General features: G+C 44.8%; 9 protein-coding genes across 9 annotated transcripts; 4 read left to right on the top strand and 5 right to left on the bottom strand.

Annotated features, from left to right (window-relative positions):
- The first annotated feature begins 709 nt into the window (after positions 1 to 709).
- Positions 710 to 6,550, top strand: BYT42DRAFT_589295 (uncharacterized protein). Its single transcript, XM_051570355.1, has 7 exons — positions 710 to 1,302; positions 1,341 to 2,209; positions 2,294 to 3,741; positions 3,800 to 4,053; positions 4,129 to 4,392; positions 4,450 to 6,198; positions 6,269 to 6,550. Exons 1-7 carry the CDS (start codon positions 1,191 to 1,193, stop codon positions 6,328 to 6,330), a joined length of 4,758 nt encoding a protein of 1,585 aa, XP_051418347.1. The 5' UTR covers positions 710 to 1,190; the 3' UTR covers positions 6,331 to 6,550.
- Positions 6,472 to 7,504, bottom strand: BYT42DRAFT_589292 (uncharacterized protein). Its single transcript, XM_051570354.1, has one exon. The coding sequence runs from the start codon at positions 7,256 to 7,258 to the stop codon at positions 6,812 to 6,814; it is 447 nt and encodes a 148-aa protein (XP_051418346.1). The 5' UTR covers positions 7,259 to 7,504; the 3' UTR covers positions 6,472 to 6,811.
- A 2,298-nt stretch (positions 7,505 to 9,802) lies between these two features.
- On the bottom strand, positions 9,803 to 10,000 carry BYT42DRAFT_477901 (uncharacterized protein; the record flags this gene model as incomplete). Its single annotated transcript, XM_051563649.1, has 1 exon — positions 9,803 to 10,000. A coding segment is annotated over one exon (198 nt), but the record flags the coding sequence as incomplete, so codon positions are not given.
- A 777-nt stretch (positions 10,001 to 10,777) lies between these two features.
- On the bottom strand, positions 10,778 to 11,922 carry BYT42DRAFT_157501 (uncharacterized protein). The gene is made up of 3 exons (XM_051562312.1): positions 11,899 to 11,922; positions 11,351 to 11,841; positions 10,778 to 11,288 (listed from the first exon to the last, which is right to left on the bottom strand). Exons 2-3 carry the CDS (start codon positions 11,701 to 11,703, stop codon positions 10,922 to 10,924), a joined length of 720 nt encoding a protein of 239 aa, XP_051418344.1. The 5' UTR covers positions 11,704 to 11,841; positions 11,899 to 11,922; the 3' UTR covers positions 10,778 to 10,921.
- Positions 11,923 to 12,490: 568 nt separating this feature from the next.
- BYT42DRAFT_157492 (uncharacterized protein) lies at positions 12,491 to 13,137 on the bottom strand. The gene has a single exon (XM_051562311.1). The coding sequence runs from the start codon at positions 12,890 to 12,892 to the stop codon at positions 12,620 to 12,622; it is 273 nt and encodes a 90-aa protein (XP_051418343.1). The 5' UTR covers positions 12,893 to 13,137; the 3' UTR covers positions 12,491 to 12,619.
- Positions 13,138 to 13,440: 303 nt separating this feature from the next.
- Positions 13,441 to 14,905, bottom strand: BYT42DRAFT_550131 (uncharacterized protein; the record flags this gene model as incomplete). The annotated part of the gene is made up of 3 exons (XM_051566114.1): positions 13,441 to 13,949; positions 14,221 to 14,394; positions 14,884 to 14,905. The coding sequence occupies 3 exons, from the start codon at positions 14,903 to 14,905 to the stop codon at positions 13,441 to 13,443; spliced, it is 705 nt and encodes a 234-aa protein (XP_051418342.1).
- A 1,905-nt stretch (positions 14,906 to 16,810) lies between these two features.
- On the top strand, positions 16,811 to 17,900 carry BYT42DRAFT_157432 (uncharacterized protein). Its single transcript, XM_051562310.1, has 6 exons — positions 16,811 to 17,090; positions 17,143 to 17,226; positions 17,298 to 17,401; positions 17,462 to 17,621; positions 17,681 to 17,788; positions 17,850 to 17,900. Exons 1-5 carry the CDS (start codon positions 16,929 to 16,931, stop codon positions 17,753 to 17,755), a joined length of 585 nt encoding a protein of 194 aa, XP_051418341.1. The 5' UTR covers positions 16,811 to 16,928; the 3' UTR covers positions 17,756 to 17,788; positions 17,850 to 17,900.
- Positions 17,901 to 19,665: 1,765 nt separating this feature from the next.
- BYT42DRAFT_589275 (Sec1-like protein) lies at positions 19,666 to 22,987 on the top strand. The gene is made up of 14 exons (XM_051570353.1): positions 19,666 to 19,756; positions 19,826 to 19,947; positions 20,010 to 20,016; positions 20,086 to 20,241; positions 20,319 to 20,420; positions 20,480 to 20,595; positions 20,658 to 20,816; positions 20,877 to 21,199; positions 21,259 to 21,337; positions 21,410 to 21,493; positions 21,551 to 21,639; positions 21,720 to 22,155; positions 22,243 to 22,363; positions 22,442 to 22,987. The coding sequence occupies exons 1-14, from the start codon at positions 19,726 to 19,728 to the stop codon at positions 22,639 to 22,641; spliced, it is 2,025 nt and encodes a 674-aa protein (XP_051418340.1). The 5' UTR covers positions 19,666 to 19,725; the 3' UTR covers positions 22,642 to 22,987.
- BYT42DRAFT_589271 (thiamine diphosphate-binding protein) lies at positions 22,970 to 24,951 on the top strand. The gene is made up of 4 exons (XM_051570352.1): positions 22,970 to 23,489; positions 23,664 to 23,813; positions 23,939 to 24,518; positions 24,616 to 24,951. The coding sequence occupies exons 1-4, from the start codon at positions 23,382 to 23,384 to the stop codon at positions 24,771 to 24,773; spliced, it is 996 nt and encodes a 331-aa protein (XP_051418339.1). The 5' UTR covers positions 22,970 to 23,381; the 3' UTR covers positions 24,774 to 24,951.
- Positions 24,952 to 25,104: the final 153 nt, after the last annotated feature.

The following is a 25,104-nucleotide window of genomic DNA, read 5'->3' as shown; positions in this document are numbered from 1 at the left end:
ACGATGATAGGATGAAGAGTCTAGCCGAGTTGTCTAGTTCCATTTCCACAGGTGGGACAAGTTTTCCAGAGGCAAGGTAGTGTTTACGGTAACGTGGTGAAACGTCCCTGAAGATTTTGGCTTTTGTTTATATGAATGCAGCATGATTACATCTGTATCGCAAACAGGTCAAGAATGAGACAACATAAACAATTGGTGGAAACCAGAAAGAATGGTCTCAATGACTAAAATAGGAGACCTTCACATCACCAGCATTAGGCGGAGGTTCAATCGATGGGGCTTCTCAAAATAAGCAGAACCGTGCGAGACGTGTAACCAAAATACCGTTTTTTGGTCCGGCTTTCTGTTCCAAAGCGAACCAACTTCAGTGTAATCTGGCCAAGATTTTAGGTTAGCGAGCCGATGAACGTTGAAAATGAATGGGAAAGTAATAAAGACAAAAAAGACGCTGGATCATTGTTCCATTTTTTTTTTATCCCACTCAATGCTACTTCACATGGATTACCCGTTTTGAGTTTGCAGTTTTGGCGCCAACACCATCCATGTATAACCACGAAAAATAAGGGGTAAAAGAAATAAAGGAAAGGGATCCAACATGCTTACTATTTTGGGAATCTGTAAGCATTGTAACCAGTCGTTTCCACGAAAAAAGAAAGGGCACCATATAAATACACACGACAAACATTGACGATCTTTATTATAAAAGTTCCCTCTTCTTTTGTCTTTATCTCTCTCTTTTTGTTGTTTTTATTTGCTTCCCGACATTTTTTTTTTGTTTTGTTTTCCATCACCTTTCGTTTCCATTTTCTTCATCCAACGTTGTTCACGGTGATCTCAGCATCACCATCGTCATTTACATAACATGGGAGCCCATCCCAGCAAGCCGACTAAACGACAAAATATCAAAACGCCTCCTAGAGTCACATCCAAAGCCGTTAAGCACCATCACATCAACAACGCGAGTCAGGGTTCGTCAACACCCTCTCGTCCATCGTCCACCCCGAAATTACCCACGAAATCAGCGAATTCATCAACGCCATCATCACCGTCTCCACCCTCGATAGCGTCGACAACAACAAATACATCGCATCGTCTGAGCGCACCGATCCTCGTCGAAGATTATGTTTACGACGAACACGATTCGTTTAGTGTAAACTATGATGCAAGCGATACGGCATCCAGTGCACTGCATGCTCACTTTATTTCTCAATCCGTCAATCCTGTTTTTCCGCGTGATTCTCTGGATATTTTCCCGCCCACTTTCCATTCTCACTCCTCCATTTCAACATGTTCTTCGACCTCGTCACTTCATTCCGCCCTTTTTTCCTCCATTTCCTCAGGAACCCTCACGACGATTTCCTCCGCTTCGTTGCACTCCAAAACCATTGCCATCTCTCCACCCCAATCGCTTGCGCGGTCTTCGAAAACAGCCTCCATATCAACCACGTCGTCACGAAGCCTCCTCGAAGATCGTGTGCCGCAGCAAATAGAATTACACGGAGCCCCTTGTATTGAAGCGCAGCAATGTCAGTTTTCTATTGCCCCTACAACACAGCCACTTGTCGATGACAAAGACAAATTTAAAGTCCAGTTTTATGAAAGTCTGGTGAGCCAAGCTGACGCCACAAATGACCCTGTGTTACATGCTGAAGCTGCGCAGTGCAAAATCTGGGGGTTTGGGACATCGATCGATATGCATCAAGGTTTCGATGAACTTCTGAAGCTTGTGAATGAATATCCACGCACCGAATTACTTTATTCGATTGGTGTATGTTACTACAATGGTTACTGTTCCGACGGCAAAGTGAACAAATCGGCCGCCTATCAATGCTTTCAACGGGCCATCGCGGCAGCCGACGCCTCTGACCCTTCCTCCACACGCTTTCTCACCCTAGCTCAATACCGATGTGCTAAAATGCTAGCCGAAGGTGATGGCGTTCAAGCAGATCCTATTCAAGCCATCGACTATTTCAAGCAAGCCGCTCACCATGGCAATTGTCGTGCTCAATGTGCTTTGGGTTGGCATTACCAAAAGACTGATCTGAAGCAAGCTCGTTACTGGTTCCAGCGTGCCGTCGACCAATCGTATCCGGACGCCCAAGCAGCTTTAGGTGTCTTGCTCATTCAGCGGCGACTGGAATTTCCTTCTTCTGTGCGCGACCAAAATTCAAGTTACGCTCTTGATTTGCTCAGACAAGCAGCTGACAAGGTAACCAAAAATAAAATAAAAAAAATCACACAATTCTGAAACAACAAAGGCAACTGACATTGTCATTCACTGAAACTTTAATAGAACGTCATTCCTGCCATATTACAATTAGGTTCATTGTACAGTGAAGGCACCCTTGTGGACCGCCATATTGCCAAAGCCATCCACTACTTTGAGCAGGCACTGAATCTGTCCGTGACGGGTCCCGATGAGGCGGTGGTTCATTATCTACTGGGTCTTTCATACTGTGACGAGGCGGCTACAATTCAAGGTCCAGATCACGCTCGTGCGATTCACCACTTGGAGGCGGCCACTGAAGCGGGATATGCACCTGCGCAACGAACATTAGGTCATATGTACTACAAAGGCATGGGAGTAACCAAAGATGAAAAGAAAGCGTTGCAGTTGTTTCAAAAAGCGGCCCATCAGAAGGATACACGAGCTCTTGGATTTCTTGGCGAGCAATACGAATTTGGACGCGGATGTTCGCTCGACCTACAGAAAGCACTGACGTTGTACGAGCAAGCGGCCAAATTGGGATCCGTTTTAGCCGAACTATCATTGGCTCTGCTATTGCATCGAATGGGACGCCGGGGGGAAGCGTATACCCACTTTGACAAAGTCGTCCATTGGAACTCAGAGCTGTCAGCGGAACGTGAGCATGACATTGTGCGAGTGCGTCATATGGCCAGGCTGATGCTGATCCGTTACCGCTTCAACGGTTGGGCTAACGTCCAACGTGACCCGAGTTCGGCCTTTGAAGATTTATTACGTCTCGCCAACGATGACAAATTCCCCGAAGCCTACTACTGGGTTGGCGCCGGCTACAAAGAAGGGATCGTCGATGCTCAAGACTGTACCATTGTCGAACCGGATCCTTTGCGTGCGCTGGAGTATTTTGAAGCCGGGGCGAAACAAGGCGACGTCGACGCTCAAGTGAGTGCGGCAGATATGCTGTCCAATGGGTTTACCTATCGAACCGTCGAAGGCAACAAGGTCATGAAAGATCGAAAGCGGGCCTTTGACTGGTACCAGCAAGCTGCCGAAGGAGGTCACGCTGTCGCTCAACACTGCCTTGGTCTCTATTACTACAAGGGGCTGAACCCCGTTACGATCGATTTGGCCATGGCGCAACGGTTATTTGAGCGTGCTGCGCATCAGAAATATGCTGCTTCCATGGTGATGCTTGGCCAGTTACTGATGAAAAAGCATCAACCGCCTCGCGCTGATCGTCCCGCCTGTGTTGAAGATTACAAGCAAGCATTTTATTGGCTTAAGCGAGCCTCGACTATGAATGACGCAGGTGCTTACCGTGAACTGGCGGCTCTTTACAACTCGGGAATTGGCATCGATGTCAGCGATCAACAGCGCTACATGCTTGGCCTACAGTGCGTTGACAAGGCAATCGCCATGGGTGATACCATGTCTTGGTGTGTGAAATCGCAATACCACGAAAATGGATGGGCCGTTCCGCGCGATCTGGATGAAGCTTTAGCCTGCCTAAAGGAAGCCCAACAAAAAGGGTACACAAAGTAAGTGCTTCGTTACAGCTAAACATCATTCGTTTTATTTTCTAATTCAGCTCCCTAGGGCCAACCTTCTGGTAGCCGAATTGTACGAGCGACAATCCCTCTGGTCCAAAGCCCTGCAACAGTATAGCTTGGTTGCTCAAAAGCACGGGCTCCTGACCCAAGTAGGGTGGCTTGCTCGACTTGCCAAAAGCCAACACGTCGTACTTCAGCGGAGAGGCAATGACAAGGACAAAGCTGAAGTTTACGGATGGCTCCGCGATATGGTGAAACAAAACGCTGGGGAAGCCTCGGTCGATCCACGTTATTTGCTAGGTAACTTTTTTTTAACGCCTTGTAAAAACTCGTTGTTCACTCATGCCATATTTTTTTTTTTTTTTTGGGGGGCAGGTCAATGCTGTGATCTGGCCATTGGTACGGTTCAAGATATTGACGAAGCCATGGTCTGGTACGAAGCAGCCATTGCACAAGAAACTACCGCCTTTTCTTGGGCCAAGGAGCATGCCAGGTTCCGACTTTCCCAATTATACGTTGAACGAGAAAAGCATGCCCAAGCCATCCAACAATTCCGACGACTTGAACCGCATCTGGATCGGATGAATCATCATTCTCCTGAAACGCGATACCAAGCGCGACAAGTACGCTATTATCTAGGTAAGAAAAAGATCGGTTCTTGTACACGGCATCAGATTCTGACCGGTATTTGTATAGGCTATCTGCTTTTACATCATAGCCAAGCGGCGGGAGACAAAGAAGAGGCCATTCAATGGTTGACACAAGCTGCCGATGAAGGCGAAGGTCATGCGTGTTTTGAACTGGGCATGCTCGCTATTGAAAGAGGCAATGACACCGAAGCCCGGAAACGATTCGATCAGGGCGCTTCGGCTAATCATCCTGGGTGTATGCGGGAACTCGCCATGCTTTTGGAGCGAGAACAGCGTGCGGATCTGAACTGGGACGGTATTGACGCTTACGATTGGCTTGACCGTGCACGACAATTGGGCGACATACCGGCGCTCATCAAACTGGGATTAGCTCATCAAAACGGTCTGGGCAATCAACTCATTGGTGGCGACTTCCAGACGGCCTTGCATCTGTTCGAAGAAGCTGCGAGACAGAACAATACACAGGCGATCGTATATGCGGGCGAAGCATGTCGTACCATGGGTCTTCATTTGAAAGCCGTCGAATGGTTCCGAAAAGCACCCACACATCTTGTTTCCAAGGTGATGCTAGCTGATTATTGTTTGCAGGGCCGCGGCGGGGTCCAGAAGAATCATGCCAAGGCTTTCGAAGACCTCAAGGCCGTATATCGCGAATATGATAGCGAATCTCTTGCTGAAGAAGAATCCAAAGTATTAAGCTTTGGATATTTCTTGATCGGTCAATGTTACGAGCAAGGACAAGGAGTGGAGCTAGATTGCGAGGAAGCCAAACAGTGGTACCAACGAGCCGTTGACAAGGGCCAGTCATTGGATGCGATCTTTTATCTCGGTCAACTGCATTACCAAGAGGGGAATGTCGAAGCCGCATTCGAATGCTTTGAAAAAGCTGCAGCTTCAGGACTCCCGGAAGCTCTGTATCGCGTCGGCGTCTTTCACTGGCAAGGATTAGCGAATCTGGAACCCAATCTCGTGGTCGCCAATAAGTACCTTTCGAGAGCCTCTGAGCGTGGCCATGCAAGGGCAACTTATGAACTTGGTCTGCTTCAGTATAATCAAGAAAAATTCTCGGAAGCCGTGGAAAATCTGGATAAAGCCGCCAAGCTTCGGGTCCCGGAAGCCTTGCGTATGCTCGGCAACTTTTATCACGAAGGCACAGCCGGTGTGCGTCAAAATTATGCCACGGCGTTTGCTTATTTCTGGCAAGCCGCTCAGCTAAACGATGGCTTGAGTGCGTTGATGGTGGGTAGCTATTTTGAGAAAGGATACGATAAGCAGCACATCGATCGATACGAAGCGCTTCAATGGTACATTCGGGCGGACGAACTTCAATGTGGACCTCTTGCCCAGTTAGCCATCGGCACACTAGAGCATACGATGGCCGATGAAATTCAAGACAAAGAACAAGCCGAGGATTTGCGAGCAAACGCTTTTAGCTGGTTCCAACGTGCAGCTACCAGTGACACTACGGTTACCCACGCCCAGATCATGGTGGCACTGTATCAACTAAACGGGTGGGGTCGGGTCCCACGGGATCCAGTAAAAGGATTTACGTTATTGCTTGAAGTAGCCAAAGCCGGCGGAAGTGAAGCTTTTGTCGAGGTGGCCAAGTGCTACGAGGAAGGCATTGGTGTTCAACGCGATCAAGAATCCGCCTTGTCTTACTGGCGTGACGCGGCTGCCATGGAAGACGTCGAAGCGATTGAACGTGTAGGATATTACCACCAACATGGCTTAGGCGGTGAACCCGTGAACGATGACGAAGCAAAGCAATGTTATGCGTTAGCAGATCAAATTCGTAAGTAAAAACATTTCGATTCACCTCCCAACCTTTTATTCTGCTACTAACCTTTACACTGTGCCGATAGGAAATCGTCAAGACGAGAAAGAAAACAGTATCGCATCCGCATCCACTGCCTCGACTTACTAACCCGTTCCATTCATTTCCGATGTTTACCTTCCTCTATCCATGTGATACTATGTATATTATGCTTTGTATTTTATTTTGTTTCCTATTTTTCTTTTTGTTTTACTATTAGTTTTCGCACTTATTTACACATGTATATTCTACTTTTTTTTTTTTTTAATCTTTTTCTTTCCCAGTTTTTTTTTCTTAAGTTATTCTTCTGCTCTTCTCTTTTTCCACTCCATTTCCCATCTTTTCGCACTTGTATGTTTTATCATAATATTGCTCAATTCATTGAAAAAAGAATATTTAATAATAGTATACTGTAATCCTTACAAAAAATATAAAGAATATAATAAGGTAACTCACTCATGGGTCGGAAAGAAATATTAAAAAGGCGGCTGGGGCAATAGGATGTTATGCTTTTTCTCACGGCATCCATACGAATAACCTATGGTTCCTCGCAAAGACTGTGTTCCACAATTTCTGGCGGCAAGTCGTTTACTTATAAACGCTGCGGATGCCTATCGTCGACCACATCAGGCTTATAATAATATCCTTCTGCAGGATAAGCGCCCTGTGATGCACCGTGCTCAGGAGGTATAGGAGCAGGTGCGACATTGTGGTTGTAATAATAGGGACCAGCGTCTTCATAATAAGCTTGTTGCGGTTGGTAGTACATTTGACCTCCAGGTGACATGTCGGTCGTATATCTATCTTGTGGATAGTTGTATGGATTTCTCGCATATGCTTCTGGATTTTCATTGTAGTAGTTTCCTTGTTCATTCAGTCGTGGCAACGTGGGAGAAACTGTAGGCCGGGACGAAGGCGTACCAACGGCTGCCGCTGTTGCCATGGGTGGGGAACGATGATGCGGGAAATCGTGATCGCCTAGTCCGAAGTCCTCGAATTCAGCAACCTTCTTCGTTCGGTGGGATTTGCGTCGATTCATCCATATTAAGGCACCGCCAATAAGGATAATACCCGCTATTGCATAGAACGATTAAATCATATCCATTAGCATCATGCACAAAGAATAGAGGGAAAAAGCGAATCATTGACTGTGAACTGTTTTGGACCAATGCTTGACTTCCGTATTACAGGAAATCCATGACATGGAAGAAAAAAGATCACAAAAAAGATGGATTTAAAAAAAAAGCGAGAAAAATATTTACCAATACCACCAACAACGGCACCGACAATAGTTGCCGTGGGAGGTCCATCATCTGATTTATTGTTATCATGGCTCGGGGTTGGCTTGCTGGAGGATGACGATGAGGAGGAAGTCTGATCCGATGTGGATGTAGTGGAGGGTTCTTCACTTGTAGTGGTTGGCGCCGGTGTGGTGGTGGTGGTAGGTCCAGGTACGCTAGGCTGCGGAATGCTAGGTTGCGTTGTACTGCTCACTGATGGAACCGGGGGCTGACCAGTGGAAGGATTCGGTACGCCACCAGTGGATGTTGCAGGTGGCGTAGGAGGGGTAATAATCGGTGTAAATGTTGTGTGGGTTGTAGGTTTGGGAGGCTCAGAAGGTTGGGGCTGTGAAGGTGGCGGTTGCGACGGTTCTGGCTTGGAAGGTTCGGGTTGTGAAGGTTCAGCTTTGGTGGTTGATGGTGGCTGTGGGTCTGCGAGCCCTGGTACTACAGGGTCCACAAGGGCAACCACTGGCAAGTCTCGCTTTTGAAGCTCTGCTTTACTATTGCCATACGGGGCATCGGATCGCACTAGAGCGACAAGAGGCAGGAGCACGGCAAGACTGATCCATAACCGTATGAGCAGTGAAAAGCGATACATACGGAAGGAAAAAGCAAAAGAAACAAAAGAATATGGGAAAAACTTCTTTGTATACGTTAATAAACGATAATATGAAAATAACCAATGAGCGATGTAAGTGTTACTTGAGACTGCCAGCTTCAGAGGCTAAACTCTCGTACATGCGTCGATGGTGGGCCATCCTTTTCGTTACTTTTAGGAACTCACGGTGTGCAAAATCTTGTGATACATGGTACACTGTTTCCTATTTATTTGGACCAGTAAAATTGACGATTCGACAACGCTTAATACGTTGTGTGAAAGCGACGATATTTTTGTCGACAACATGACAAAAGAAATATATTACTCCAAGCAAAATTTACTCATTCTATTTTAACGCTGCATGAGCATGATCAATCCTATTACGAGCAATCTTATTATGAGCGATCAATAAGGGCACATGACGACAAAAAATGGAATCTAAAATATGGCGGAAAACGCCGCCACAAAATATGATTGAAGATCTCCCAGGGTGGTCTTGTCGGCGAGTGTTTGATCTCGAGTAAGCTATGAATGACCTAGCTTTGCCCTTGTCGTTGGATATCTAGCGTTGCGTTAAAGGGTAAAAACGCGTTGTTTGCTTTTTTTTTGAGGATCCTTATGTAATAAACGCCATTATTTATAGCAATCAATAAGAAGTTGTACCAAGAAGTTATTGTCATGTTGTATGTTTTTATGCATTTAGCCTCTAAAAAGTTCTTTTAAAGAATATTGGGTTCATTGATCAATCTAATTGGATATTCCTTGTGATTTCATAATCATCGATAGAATAGCCAAAGCGCTGATCCATATTTCCACGATAATGCGTGCAGGTATTGAGAACGCACATTTTGTCGAATCCTGAAATATATCATAGCATATAATGCCTAATGTACTACTCTTTATTGTAAGAAATAAAGGGACAGCTCTTTGGTTCGGAGCTGCAACAAGTCTACCAAGCAACCATCGAGAATAAAAAGTCATAACCGATTCAAGTGAACGATGTTCAAACATAATCCAAGGATAGGTCATTTTGATGAGAGAATTCGGATAAACCATTATTCATTCTTTTTGATGGACATAACCACATTACTCATTTGCATATTTCAAATAAACATACCAATAAGATAGTTTATGATTTATTGTTCAGGAAACAGCAGAAGAAGCTTCCAAGGGAATTAACTTAGAATTGTGGATGTTCCTTTCCCTCGAATTTTCTTTCGCCATACTGATGATGCGTGTACCACCAGTAGTGGGGTTATCTCTTGCCAATGAAATCCGTGCAATGCTCATTAACATCATTCTCACATGCTGGTCAAACGGTTCATGAGTTGCACAATATTGGTAACTCCGCAATTGTGTATCCAAGCGCGAGGGAAAATCATTTTTTTTTGGTAGGGGACCAGCGATCCAAAATTTTTATTTGGGGCGAGCGGCTCGCCCAAGATCAGCGATGAAGCCGGGAATTTAACCAAAAAATAAAACTATTTAATCTCGGGCGAGCAAAAGATGTACAGCGCTTTGGAAAAATACCGCTTCGAAAATGAACTTCCAGCGAGTCGACCAGACGCCATGCACAAGGCAGGCGACGAGCAAGTAGGAACGGACATAGGACGGGTTATAAGGATAAGATACTGTGTAAATAGCATGGTCGATGTCGGTGGCGAACAAGTTGGCGAGAAAAGGTCATATCATACGATACAGACAACCACATAGGCCGTTTCCTAGGACAAGCATAAAGAAAATGAGAGGCAGATTCGGGTTCTGCGAGGCAAAGAAGGCAAAGAGGCGAAGGAAAGTAGACTGGGACAATGTGATTGAGGGTGAGGCGGCAAGGAAGCTTGAAATGCAAGAGGCGAAACCGGAAGTTGCGAACCACAGAAGACAGAGGAAAAGCCCAAAAGAGATTCTATTGTTGTTATGGGAACAGGTGTCCCAAGTCATCCGGCTAAACCAAAAAGGTTTCATGCCCACACCTAGTTGCATAGAGCACGATTGCCATCATCTGCGAAGCACGCCGTAAAGGCATGCCAGTGTATATCTGCTCATACGATTTGACTGACGCTTTCGGAAGCATTTTGCACCCTGAAATCGCCTTGGCACTCGCCTACACTGGCTTCAATGAACGATCCGCACAAATCATTCTCAGCATGTTGGGTACTTCCACCGAAGCTATCGACTTGAAACGCGGCACCAAGAAAGGTGATCCGCCGAACCTTGCCCATTGTCACAACCATCTCTTGCTTGCAAATGATCTCACGATTTTTTTTTTTTTCGCATGATCGCCACCTTTTTTTTTTTTTTTTTTTGACGCTTCATCAAATGGTCTTATGAACGCGGTCTGTCGATCTGACAGGCTCACCCAATCCCGTGTCCTCCTTGCTGGACGGAATGTGCAAGAAGAAACAGTGAACCGAACTAAAGTCAAGCAAATCATACCAGATTCAATGACAATTGCCATAAAAAGAAGAACCAGAAGAATATTATATTATACACAATATAAGGTAAGGAAAAGCGAAGCTACTCAAAAGAAATAAATTTGAGCTTCTTTGTCCTGAGAGCCGACAGGCAGCACTTGGTCTTCTCTTGCATGAAAATGATGTTGCATGCCTGGAAGGAATTCAAGACGGCGTTGTACAGCTCGGTGGCTGCTTCAGAACCAGCAGATTCACCAAAGGCCCTGGCAATTACAATAGTTGAAGTTCTTGAGAACTTCAACATCTTTCAGTTTTGAGGCTTGTTTACCAAGGCCGAGAGATCATCTGCAGCGAGAATTTCCTCGACAGATGGAAAGCTATGCTTCCTCAGGTACTCCACCACAGAATTAACACCAGATCCAGAGCGAGAGGTTCCGAACTGGATGATGGTCAGCTAAATAATAAATAAATAACCCATTAAAAAACGCAATCAAGAATAAACCGAAAAAACTTACATCAAGTTTGGAACGCAAAGCATTCTTCGAAGTGAAATCTGCAATTGTTACAGATTTCACCTCGCGGGTTTGCTCCACCGTGAGCCATCCAGCAGCTTGGCTGCACAAAATTTGCGCTGCTTCTTGAACAAACAGACCAGCTGCTTGTACAGCGAAATCTGTGAGCGGCGACGAAAGGAACGAGTAAATGTGAGTGATCCGTTCACTTCCGAAGCTGGAATGGATATGCCTTTGGATGGCCGACGCAAGTTGTTGCTGCCTATAAGAAACAACGCGTTGGTAAATACGGTCACGTCATTGTTTTTGATCGACTGAACTTACTCTGTTGGGATGGAAAGCAGAGATGTTGCCAAAGGTCGCACGGGGAGGTCAACCTGAATTCTTCGATTCCTGGCCAACGTTTGAACAGCTACTGTTCCCGAAGCTTGTGGCGGTTTAAAAGACGCACACAAGAGTTGTTCAACAATGCCTTCAGGAAGGCATTGCCGCGTCGTGACATAGTTCAATACAGTCAAAACCAATTTCCTATTGAATAGGAAAAAGGCTGACTGCATATCCCTACTCAGAGCAAAGGTCTCGTAGGCTTGCTTCCAGCCTCGGTGGTTGTCATCAGGACGAGCAAACCAACCAGATACGTGTACCGCAAAAAGACAAGCCAGGGATGCCCGTCGCATATAGGATTGACGGCTGGGACCATCTGAGGGCTCAAGATGGGCCGCAGCCCAGGAAAGATCACCAATAAACCAGACCAAAAAGAAGCGAGACCGGAGGGTCTGAGCCAGCAGATGTTGCCCTCGCCTTCAAGATAGTGTCTATAAAGGCTGTTCAGTTAATCAAATTTACAAAATCAAAATATGAAATATGCTTACATACCGCATAATAAATAATACGATATCTTGGGTGTCAATAAGTGCAGAAAGATTGACACGCACTTCTGATCGTACACCAAAAGTTTGCCGACAGGGAAGGTCAGGGAGGTTGCAATGAAGGGGCATGAAACACGGTAGAGGTCACGCCAATATGATTTTGGTTGAGGATAAAGGTTTACTTAAAAATCAATCGTGCAGAGACAAGACTCGATGTAAGGACGCGATAGAGGCGTGTTTGTGGACGATGTAGAGCAAAATTGAGGGAAAACGGACGAAAGGAGATGGTATGATGGTGAAAATATCGGAAAAATTGCTGTAGAAGGAGATTAGGCTGCAGCTGCTGGGGATGCTTGCGATGATAAGTTGAGAGGTGCAGTCATTCGAAAGCGCAGCTTGCAGGTAAACGGCGGCGCATCGCTTGCTAAAGGATATTCGGTGGGAAATCGTTAAAAGAGCTAATTTTTTTTTTGGGAGTTGTTATTTCTACCCCCCACTTTTACTATTTCTACCCCCTCTTGCCACCAACGGAAAGGAGTAGTCACATTAACAAAGTGGCTTCACGCAATATCAGATTTCTATGATGCATAGTCATGCCCAATTTATTTTATTTTGAGCCTTGTCTATGGAATAGCCTATCGATATAGTTATCAAGATTGTTATTGTTCTGCCAATAATTTGCAAGCCCATGACACCCATCATTTTCTGCGTATCCAGGGCGTCTTTACAGAAAACTGCGACGCGTAGAAGATCCCGACAGACCGTGTAGTGGTTTGAGCCTTGATTTTGCTGGTTTCGCCTCCCCAAAACCAATATGCGCCTTCCATTTGACGCCTCGTAGTCTGGTTATGCAGATGTCAGGCTGCCAACTCAGCAAGCTTTGTTGTTTTTTCGCCTCCAAGGTGGTTTCATTCGTCCACCGCAAGAAAACGCCTTCATCGGGCTCATCAAATATACCGCCCAAGAAAGGATCGACATACCGAGAGCAAAGCTCCATTTCATTTGTCTCTTCTGCAATGGACACAGGAGGGTAGTTTTCTGACCAGCTCTGCTATTGCTTTAGCAAACTTGTATTCGTTACCGGTAAGATCCAATCCCAATAACTTTATCGCCGCCATTTCTCTCGTTGTTGCGGTAGATAAAGGTCTTCGACGATCTCAATAATTTCCACGACTACGTTGGTAGCCATCCGTGGTTTCTTGATATCATAGATAGCCTCAACAGGGTCAATGGTAGATTGCCTTCGTCGATTGGTGGGGTGACTTCGTGGCATGAAATCGTTGGGTGGCATCGTATATGAGCGATGGACGGGGATGTCGCAAATTCATGGTTGATAGTTCGAAGACCAAGATTCATGCAGAAATTAGAAATGTGCGAGTTCGTGTAGCAACAATGTTACGTAGATCATATAGTTTGTGGAGATATTTCTGAAGGTGGGGACCATCATCCTTGGTAATTTCGTGGGTCTAGAATAAGTTCTAATGGCGACCAATAATTGATATTTGATGGTTTTGAGGGAAGCACCTTCTCGTTTTTGAGGATAATTCATAGCCTGGTACGTCTCAGGACGGCGCTCAGTGGAGTGTCAATCGAGGGATAGGCTTCGATGAGCCGTTTGCGATCAGGACCAGTCAAGAGATTGCCTTTAGAGGTTGGGCTCCAGTTGTAAAAGGTCACGAAGAGCGGCCGAGGGGGGTTCCAATCGTAACGGCAAAAGAAAAATGGCAGAAAATCTTCGGAATACTGATATCGAGACCAGAATAAATTCATGTCGACGCCAGGGCATAGTGGACATGATCTTCCATCTTCCAGTGAAAGTTTCCATTTGTGTGACAGCAGGGATTGTTGGAAGTTGAAAAAGGCGTATGTAGCGTCGAAGCCATCAATCATGAGCTTGTCATCATCGCAAGGTGGAATAATCGATAAGCATGACGTGCCCATTAATTCGGCATCAACGCCGTCAACATCCACAACATCTTCAGCATTTCGTTTCTTTGATGAATCCGGTGGAACGCCATTGCTTTCTTGCAGTAGTGCTGGAGTGGCATGTATTTCTTGAAGTCGATCGTGAGCGTGAAATGCGTGCCGCCCAGATGCCAATATGCCTTTCGATCGACATGATTGATTACTCTCATCACCGTCAGTAGGGCAATCCAGGTGAGATACTCAACAAATGTGAGATCGTTCCATCCTGGCAGAACAACCCGTGCATGGACATTGATATTGTCAATGATGGTATTCAGATGGTCCAGCGGCAAAAAGAACAAGAAATAATCGTATGGCAGGCTGTTTTGGGGTTGCTCAAAGTGATATTGATCTTATCACTTTTATACCCGTTATTGCTGATCCACTCCTCTGAAGTTGGTTCTGCAGTAAGATCAGCGGTCATTTGTTCATCGCTTTCCTCCACTGCATCTTCGCGGTAATCCTCTTGCTCTTCTTCAACAGCCGTGGGTATTGCTCGTACACGCGGGTAACGTGTATTGGTACCAATAGGCCCTACAACTTCAGGTCACATAGTGCGGTGAGGGAAATGGAGTGCATCTACATATGATTTCATTAGTTAGGTCAATTGCGAAGCGAATGTGACAATAGGAAATCGGGATGGTGATCTTACCTTGAAATTCGAATGAATCGACGAAAGAAGAAAGAAGAAAAAAAAAGAAAGAAATTTCGCGCTTTGCTGCGTATTTATTGTGACAGTCTTCAGTGAAAATAGACCACAGTTGGAGATTACCTCCTGATCTCCTTATGCTCACAGAAAAAAAAATTCATGTCAAAGCTAAGCGTGATGGCTACAACCTATTTTTTTAAAGGCAGCAGTGTGTATTGGTGAATGTAAAGGCATTCAAAATGAAGGAAAAATCGGCAAACATTGGACAAATTCATTGAGTCACTATACAAGCACGGCCTGATGCAAGCTTATAGACAAAGAAAGGATCCGCCGAGTCATTCACACTGGTTTTCGCATTTCAGTCCATTATTCACCTCCTGCTTGACAGCATCCCATTTTGTTTCCCCGCAAGGGTCACGAGAAGTCCGATCAATCTTTCATCTCGTCCAAGAATTTTTGTCTTTACTACTTCCTCTGCAAGAAAGCCAACGAGCCGATTGCCAGCGATTCTTCCCGGTTTTCACTCGTAGCTCTTGACTATTTCAAAGAACACTAGCGACCGTCATCTCGTACTTAAGCTGAAGCACCTTCTATCGTTGCATACGACCCCGACATCAAGACCGAACCCCCTTAAAACCGTATGCAAGTTTGATCAACTGACGCGATTATCCGAATAACCGTGACCTCACCAACGGCTGTCCGCATATTCTCGTCCATTACACTTCGCTTCGCTATCTGCAGCTCAGATGGAAAGACTAGCAGTACCAGTCTCACGTGCTCCCCAGATCTTTACCGAGATTCTTTGTCTTCTACTGGAATGGACCCGACCCCTAGACGATTTTCTCGTTATGGCACGAAATGAGGCTACTTCCCAATGCCACATTCAACAGGCTTTCCGTAAGCTGCTTTTACTTTGTCTCTTGGTCAAAGACCCAAAAACCAGCCTCACGCCGTCACAGACTATCCAACACCTCGGCTTCCAAATCCACCCGCAAATGTTCCTCTTCCTTCCACGCACAAAAATTTGAGTTCTACAACGTGAAATCTCCCGCTTTACCTGACGTCTCCCCATTATTGCGAGCTGATAACCTGGACACTGACTAAAGCAAGGTAAAGAATTATATTCACTGAAAAGTACCAATATCAGAGGACCAGCCTGGAAAGATGTCAGGATTTCTGGACGTAATATTAACCGCAGAAGAGGATAACGGTTGCGAGGGACAAGCAGATCGGAAATAGAACCGAGAACAAGTACAGGGTATATATAGGCGTATATCACGAAAGATGTCGATTGATTCATTTCAAATCGAGATTTAATGGATGTTTATAGTAGGGTTGGTATTTTATCAAGGTAGGTTAGGATATCATAAGTGAAATAAAGAAAGATGAGGTAAAGAAATAAAATAAAGGAAAAGTCGCGGTAATACATTGATTCACCTGGAATATGGGAGCGCGAATGTTTTTGGGATAATTCATGACAACCACAATCAGTTGATCCCTCGATCAAAGGAATTATGCAAAAGACAGTGCTATCGATAGATAACAATTGGATTGAAAGAAAAAAGGGAGAGAAAAAGCACTGCCTCGAGCCTCCATTGCAATAGCACCTCTTTGTCTGTAAGAACACCTCGACTCCATAGAGCACCTTCAAAAACCCGTAAGAGCTCCTCTCTGTCTGCAAGAGCATCCATTGTAAATTATGACTCCGATTGGCAGAGTTCGGCAAAGCCTCATAAAAGTCCCAAATTTTCCCTATTCTCGGTATTTCTTACCTTCTTCTATGATTTGAATTGTTAGCTTTATTAATCAGGTAATGATTCGGTCAGCCCAATTGGGGCGACTACAAACATCTATTTTCCGGAGGATTGAAATGGTGGCTGAGGCTGAGATAAAGCTGCAGCGGAGGCTTGTGATACGTAGCATAATTGACGCATCTTTTTCTTTAGTTTTACATCGTTAACATTCGCGCGATAATACTTTATTCATTACACCTGCTATGAATAAGAATATCACCATTAACATTCGAGTTTCCGTAAATACGCGTTTCGTGGAAGATAACAACGCTCTTACTATTCTCAAGTCGAGGTACGACTGCCAATACACCAGCTCTGAGGCTCCTGGGGAGGACTACTGGTCGATCCACTCTGAATGGGAAAGCCACGTACGCCGCCATTCTGGATGAAATAGCCGGCATTACAATGCAGTTCCCAGCCGGTGCCTCACGTTTTAACGTCAGTGTCAGCACAGTTGGCCGCATGCTGTGCTTTGACGGAGTTTCTATCGCCCAGGATGGAACGCAAATCATCCATCCTCTTATCCTGTCATATTCTCTCCTCTGCTCTGTCATCGGCCGTCTATTTGCTGTATCGCTGCCCATATCGTCGTGATCATATGGCCAAAAGAAAAAACTTCAGGAGACATGGCGAAAACGAACGGTGTAAAAGCCACGAGAGCAATTATCTTTGTGACGGAACCAACATCACATTCGCGAAGTTACTTTGGGTGCTCCTGCAAACAATATTTCGAAGATGAAGCAGTGTTTCATAAGCATATGGAAAATGATCATGGGGTTGAAACGATAGTAAGTTGTTTTATTTGAATGTAAGGTTCACTTATTTAATTCATATTCACAGGTTGATAACCATACCCGTCGCAACTTTTCTTACGATATCAAGGATGTCAGTCTCAGCACTGCGGCCGTTGATAGTGACGCAAAGGCAAGAAAATAAGAACGAAGAAATTGAGAAATGAGACACCATACTTACCTGTGCGGGATTATATAAAATAGTGGAGTGTTGGTGATCCTTTGGTATCTGATCTGTTGCACTCATTTCGCGACCAAGTGCTCATTCGTCACGAAAAACATCAGCCGTTGTCACATACTGATCTACTGTAAGTGAAAAATGGACAATTGGTTGAAAATCATTTTATTCATATTTTTTTTTATTGCAGGGCACTTGATTACATGTTCTCTTCCGCGAAGGATGTGAATGAAAGCGCTCCTGTTCTCACCGACGATGAGCGCAAAAACGTGATTGCAGATATGGAGTTGATGCAATATCCAGTAAAAATGTCCCAATTCGCAATCAAATGGTGCAACGATCTTCCAGGAGTAAGATATTCATTGTTATACATTTTGTGATAAATTGTATTGATTTAATTGTAACATAGATTCCCCAATTGGAGAGACATCAAGGTGGCTACAGCCAAATGCATTTGCGCAGCAGCAGATACGGACAACGATGATGATCTTCTTGCTGCCGAGATACTGCATGCTCTGTAAGTTCACCAAATCGAGTATGCCGATCCGTTTTACGTTTTTAAGACGCATCACTTATAGGTCTGGCCCGTTGATCAAGGGCGATCAAGAAAGCGCATCCTGGAAGACAGGTTCGCGCACCCAAGATTTGGACGTCCTCTTGGATCTCCTCTCAGATCCCACCTTGGATCCACTCCGGATCCTCTCTTCCGGATCTCACCCTGGATCTTCTCTTTCGGATCCCACCCCGGATCCGCTCTCTCGGATGGTCTCCCGGGTCCCATCTTGGATCCTCTCTCTCGGATCCCCTCTCGGAATCACCTTGGATCCGCTCATACCCCGCCTTGGATCCCCTCTCAATTCCGTTCCGGATCCCATCTTGGACCTTCTATCCCGGATCCCCTCCCGGGTCCCATTTTGAATTGTCTCTCTCGGATCTCCTGTCGGACCTCACCTTGGAGCCGCTCTTGGACGCCTCTCGGGGCCTATCCTGGATCCCCTTTCGGACACCCTCTTGGGAACCATTTTTGGTTCTGTTGATTGCCTCAAGCAAGATTGGTAAAAAAAAGCGTGAGATGGAAAAAGAGAATCATACTGAGCATCATCTATTGTTCGCAGGGCCAGCGACATGTTATTGCCAAGTGCAAAACGAAAGCGAAGGGATGACGATGACGATGCTGCCGAGGACGATGCTGAGAGTGGCAATATTAAGGAAGCTGTCTACAAACCAGACTGGGCAGTACTCGCAGACCACAATGCAATGGCTACTGTCATTGGCGCCTTGGAACTTAAGGTTCTATACAAGCGGAATCCTGGCCACGTGTCAGATTAGGTTAAGCTTGCAAAAGAAATGAAACTGGTGCTAAACCAACTGATACATCTTGGCGTGATCCGACCTATCGCTTGTGGGATCTTGATACAAGGTATATCCTCCATTTTATACAGATGATCAGCACAGTAAATAACTTCTTTTATTTACTAGGATCCAAATTGGAAACGTATGTCATGCATTCGGCCTACGATGGGGTACATCGGTTTGCGAAACTGTCCAAGGCAGACCTTTGTCTTTCCTTTCGTCAATTGCCACTTAATCCCCATATTTTTTTTTGGGATCTGATGCGCCTACAGGTATGGCGAACATTTTTCTGATAGCATGCAGAAGTCTAATTTTTTTTTTTGCTCAAAGAAAACTCGTTCTGGATGTTGCACAGGCTGTTAAAGCATGTCACATTAATCGACAATTAGGTCGCCAAATGGAGGAAAAGACTCCATTGTCATGGGGACGCATAAGTATAGCCAAGGTTGATAAAATATTTTAAAACGAGACGACGGAAGGTACACAAACGGTTACAGTAGCGCCCAGCATACGATTGTAAAGAAAATAAATAAAATACAAGTTCTTAAAGCAAAGGAATGCTCGCACTCTTTCAAAATATACGTAGAAAGTTTCTTTTCTCACAATTTCCTGCGTTCAGTAGTGCAGTACACTACTGTAGTGTAAGACGATTATCATACCTCAACGTACCTTTGCTGTGACAACACCGAAGACCCGTTACAATTTTGAAGCTGGAAAGACAGGGCACATAGGTGGGCCCAAAATCCACAATCGTCTTCTTTAGGTAATCATGCAAATGCATGTCCATGATTATCGAGCCAAAAGGGTAGAGGCAATGGTTGTTTTGGCAGAACTGGGCCAGGTACTCGTGCACCACTGCTAATTTGCGCCTATTGATCAATGTCTTTGTCAATAAAGGGCATCCAGCTGTTGAACTAAACATGGAAAAACATATGATAAAAAAAATAAACACGTTGCCGAAACGATGTGAACTGGCTCAAAAATTGATTGGCTAAGCTCAGCTAACTTGCTCATCCAATCAATAACAGCTCTGGGATTTTTCAAATGGTTACTGTGTGGCCTCGATAGTTTTCCTGTCTCCAGCAATTCAGTGAATTTACCATGATTGGCGTAGATGAAGTGCTCAAACGACGTAAGGCATTTGCATTTTTCTGCATACCTCTTTCCTTGTCTTCATTGGTATTGACTCTTGGTGTTATAGGTTTCCTGGAGCTTATTAAATCAGTACAGCCGGCGAATCGGTGGAAGGTGGTCGTGGTAGACTCACTGTCGCTGAAAATCCTCAATTCAGCCTGCAAAACACACGATATTATGGAAGAAAACGTGAGTTGGCTCTAAGCGAACCGAGATGACCCGTTTAACTTAAAAACTTATTTCTCCTTTAGGTGTTCCGTAAGTCAAAGCATGTGCCTGTAACTTTGCAAAACTGAATAGAATGCTGATGCCTGTCATGCCTGATAGTGGTGGAAAATATCGAGAAACCTAGACAGCCGTATCCTACCCGTGAAGCTATTTACATCCTTACACCATGTATCGAATCTTGCTCGAGGCTTGTGGATGATTTCTCGCGTCCAGACGGTCCTATGTATGCAGCTGCTCATGCCCACTTTATTAACGGTATGTCCTCGACAAAGAGCAAGCTTCGCTTGTAGTCCCGTATCTGGTTATTAACTTTGATGTTGGCACGATTGCAGGTTTGGATAATGCTGTGTTCAATGACCTTACTCGTAAATTAAATGCAGCCAATGCATCCAAGTATATTCAAAGCTTAAAGGAGATGTACATTGATTTTTTGGGTACAGTATCGCTTGGGGATAATGTTCTCAACCTGGAGTTACTAACGTGCCAATGATAGTGTGCGAGAACTCGGTTTTTCTTCTTGACGACGCAAGAAAATTCCGCATGTTGTTTGGAAGCGATAGCACGAACCGAAATAAAATCGAGGCGGATTTGGAAGACATCGCCAAGCAGGTATGGTCTATTAATGCTTCAATGATCCTATTCACCTCCAGTAATACTTATATCTGATATAGCTTCTTTGTGTGTGTGTGACGCTGGGAGAAAACCCATTGATTCGATATCATCGTCCTCTTGATGTTCAAGGCACCATCAATCGCAATATACCCTGGCATCTCGCCAAAATGGTGCAGGCAGAACTCGACAATTTTTGCACCATCAATCCCGAGTTTCCTGTAAGATCATTTTATTGCTAGGTACCATATTAATGTCATCACTGAACCACTGTATACTAGCCTTCACGCGATCCTCCGTTACCACGTGGAACCCTCATTCTGTTGGATCGTACCATCGATCCTATTTCTCCGTTCCTACACGAATTCACGTATCAAGCTATGATGGCTGATCTTCTCCATGTAGAAGAGGGCACAACCGGTTCCAAATATTCTTATGAATATACGCAAGAGGATGGTACTACGAAAGACGAAGAGATCATGCTCAATGAGCAGGATAGTCTGTATACCTCTATTCGACATATGCATATCGCTAGCACCATCGAAAAGCTGATAGAAGACTTTAATGATTTCATGTCACAAAATAACAAGGCTGCATCAGAAAGGTAAGGAACAAATGAGCCAGTTTGAATACCTTTTTTGGCGCTAAAACTATGGTCAATAGTGACAGCTCGGTGCGAAATCTCAATGATATGAAGGATATGATTGCTAATTTGCCGCAATACCAGGAAATGAAAGGCAAGGTATGTTGTGACCGGTATGACTAGGTGATGAATGCATATAACCAAAACTGATTGCTTTTGCGTTTTTCCTAGTTTTCCGCTCATATGACGATTGCTACCGACTGCATGTCCGAGTTTACGAAACAAAACTTGGATGCGATTGGTCTCATTGAACAGGTATATTATTCCAGGTTCGGCGGCAAATGACGATGGTTATTGATAGTATTATAACAGAACATGGCTTGTGGTGAAACGCCTGAAGGCACCACGCCGAAAAATTTAGTGGAGGAGCTAACGCCGATTTTGGATGACCCTTATACAAGGTAAAAAAAAAAAAACGAGCGATATGATACGCACATCCAACAATGGGAATAGAAAGAAACTGATAAAGTACGATTTTTAGTGAAATGATTAAAGCACGACTAATTATGCTTTGGATCGCGGCTTCAGAAAAGGTGGATCCGGAAGCATTACAAAAGCTGCTGTCGCATGCTCGCTTGGACCAAGAGTACAAAGATGCGATTGAGAACTTGACGCTGTTGGGTGTACAACTGTCCAAATCCGCCAACCGGCAGGGAGAGAAATCGAAGAAGGATAAAAAGAAACGTGAAAGTGGGGCAAGCCAGACGGAGGTCCCGTATACGCTGTCGCGGTATGTTCCGGTCGTCAAGCGTGTGGCGGAAGCGCACATCAAGGACACGATTGATCAGAGTTTGTTTCCACTTTTACGAGTGGCTGAACCCGAGAATCTCCGACGTGATTCGATTCATTCACGGAAACAGGTGCCTCAGCTTCGTGTCTACAAAACTCAATGGCACAAGAAATCTACAGGCAGCAATGTAAGCTATTCTATGCTGAGTTTTTTCGGCCGGGTGGTGCGTGCTTGGTTAACTTTTTAGGTGACTGACGCTCCTTTTGTTTGTTAGGCTGCTGCCAAACCGCCTTCGGGTCCTCCTGTGATCATCTTTATTACGGGCGGTATGACATATTCTGAGATGCGTTCAGCCTATGATCTGGCTGAGACCCTGAACCGCGAAGTGTATATTGGTGTGTAATGAATTATGAAAGAGTCGCCCTGGCAACGGGATGGGGATGGATCTGATTTACTTACACTCAATTAATTAGGTTCCACACACATCCTTACGCCTGATAAGTTTGTAAAGGATTTGAGTCTGTTGGATAAACCGGCACCGGCACCCAAGAGTGTGGTGCCTCCGTACACGGGCAGTGTGTTCAAATCGTCGGGCAACGGGGGTTCATTAGCGACGAGTCCTATCCCCTCTCATTCGAGCAAATCTTCGGGCCATAAAATATTGAAATGGTAGTTTGCCGGACTTGTGTTCATAGTATACTTACATCTTATTTGGCCCCTGTTGAATCTCAGCCACTAAAATTTTCAGTTGGGGATGAAAATTAAAGAACAGCCCACGGCTGTTTGAATATACACAGGTCCAAAGTTCTTAAAAATACGATTTCGAGTTATAGCACCTTACTTTATATGGGCTTCCGCCCTGTTGCCCTTTTATTCTCCAATGGTTCTGCGTTGACGGGCCTTCCGGCCGAGGAGTGTAAACAAACCAAAACCACTACGGGGAAGAAATGAGTTTAAATTTTTTTTTTTGTTTTGTGACAATTTTTTTGTTTTTTGCTGTCCTTGCTTTTTATTTTTTTGACTACCTTCCTAGTCGCTGGCTTTTTTCCCTTTTTTTTCCTCTTTTTTTTCTACACTTCTCTATTTCCCTTTTTTTTCTTTTAGAGAAATCCAGAAACGCCAATGACCTTCCTCACGAACTTGCAGCGTATCGCTCCTATTGCCACTGTTGCCAAACGTGCTGCTGCTGTTTCGGCCAAGCCTGCCGTCGCTTCTATCGCTCAGAAGCGTTTCAACTCCAACGGTCCCGTTGAAGTAAGATTTCTTCACCAACACTCCTTTTACACAACTTGCTGAAGCGCAGCAAAGTTGTTATTATTCTCAATTACTGACCATACTTATTTCTTGGCTTTTCACCCTCCTTTTTCTGGGATGTGATTGTTTATCTTTTGCTTTCTTTGTGACGTATTATAGATGACCGTTCGTGATGCTTTGAACCAGGCTATTGAGGAAGAAATGTTGAGAGATGAGAAGGTGTACATCCTCGGTGAAGAAGTCGCTCAATACAATGGTGCTTACAAGGTTGGTGCCTTGCTTTCTTGTTCTGATAATTTTTTGGGCGAGTGGGAATTTCCGGGAAAATATAAAAAAGGATTGGGGTAAAACCAGTGACGAAACCAGTCATGGAGCCATTGAGATTCGGAGTTGCCGGGGAGAATTACGGAATCTAATTTTTTTTTAATTTTTTTTTTCAAGGTCACCAAGGGTTTGTTGGACAAGTTCGGCCCCAAGCGTGTCATTGACACGCCTATCACTGAAATGGGTATTGCAGGTATCGCTGTTGGTTCGGCCTTCAGCGGTCTCAAGCCCATCTGTGAGTTCATGACTTTCAACTTTGCCATGCAGGTAACCCAACTTTCCTCATATAGTACGCCGGATGGCACCACCAACGTGAATGGAAGATATTAAGCAATCCACTTTTTTATTCCCCCCACCTTCAAATCAAAATTTTTGATCCGGGTAAAAAATAGGCTATCGATCAAATCGTCAACTCTGCTGCCAAGACCCACTACATGTCTGGCGGTTTAGTCAAGTGCCCTATCGTTTTCCGTGGTCCCAACGGTGCTGCCGCCGGTGTCGCCGCTCAGCACTCTCAGTGTTTCGCTGCTTGGTACGGTTCCGTTCCCGGTTTGAAGGTCGTTTCTCCCTGGAACTCGGAAGATGCCAAGGGTCTCTTGAAGGCCGCTATCCGTGATCCTAACCCCGTGGTTGTTTTGGAAAACGAATTGGAATACGGTAGCTCGTACCCCATGTCTCAGGAAGCTTTGTCTTCTGATTTCGTTTTGGACATTGGCAAGGCCAAGGTTGAACGTGAGGGTAAGGATATCACCATTGTCGCTCACTCCCGCGCCGTCGGTTTCGCCATGAAGGCTGCTGAAGAGTTGGCCAAGTCCGGTGTTGCCGCTGAAGTTATCAACTTGAGATCTATCAAGCCCCTCGATACCGAAACCATCTTCAAGTCTATTAAGAAGACCAACCGTATCATCACTGTTGAAGGTGGCTGGGCCTCTTTCGGTGTTGGCTCCGAAATTGCTGCCCAAGTCATGGAATGTAAGTTTGTTGGATGCGTTACGTGTGGATTGGGATAGAAATTGGGAATCAAGGGTAACACGGATGACTGACGCGGGAATTTTCTGGGCTTGATTAGCTGATGCATTCGATTACTTGGACGCTCCCTTGTACCGTGTCACCGGTGCTGATGTTCCTACTCCCTATGCCGCCAACCTCGAAGCTCTCGCATTCCCCGACGACAAGGTCATCACCAAGGTTGTTAGAGATGTTTTGGACAAGAAGATCGGCGCCTAAAAGAGTCTCATCATTACAACAAGTTATTTCCATAAATTTTAACAACCCAATCCATAATTTCAAGGAAAAAGAAAATTTTCAAGCATAGATTGGAACTTTTCTTTTTTTAAAACAGGAAAGCATCAATGTAAATAAAAAAAGAAAAAGCTGGAGAAACCCAATCCGCCAGACAAAAAAAAAAAAAAAGAAGAAACGAAAGAATAGCGGAAGTAATAAGCAACGTGATAGCAAGAAGGTAATTGGATAACGTTAAGTCGACAGGTCAATAGAAAGGGGGCAATTACGAGAAAGGAAGGTTAAAATTACATGGTTATTCGACGAGTCAGCAATA

Source organism: Radiomyces spectabilis (assembly GCF_025331425.1).
Source record: "Radiomyces spectabilis strain NRRL 2753 chromosome Unknown BYT42scaffold_18, whole genome shotgun sequence".
NCBI classification, from domain to species: Eukaryota; Fungi; Mucoromycota; class Mucoromycetes; order Mucorales; family Radiomycetaceae; genus Radiomyces; species Radiomyces spectabilis.
Note: the sequence above shows the minus strand (reverse complement) of the source record. Positions and strands in the feature narration are given on the sequence as shown.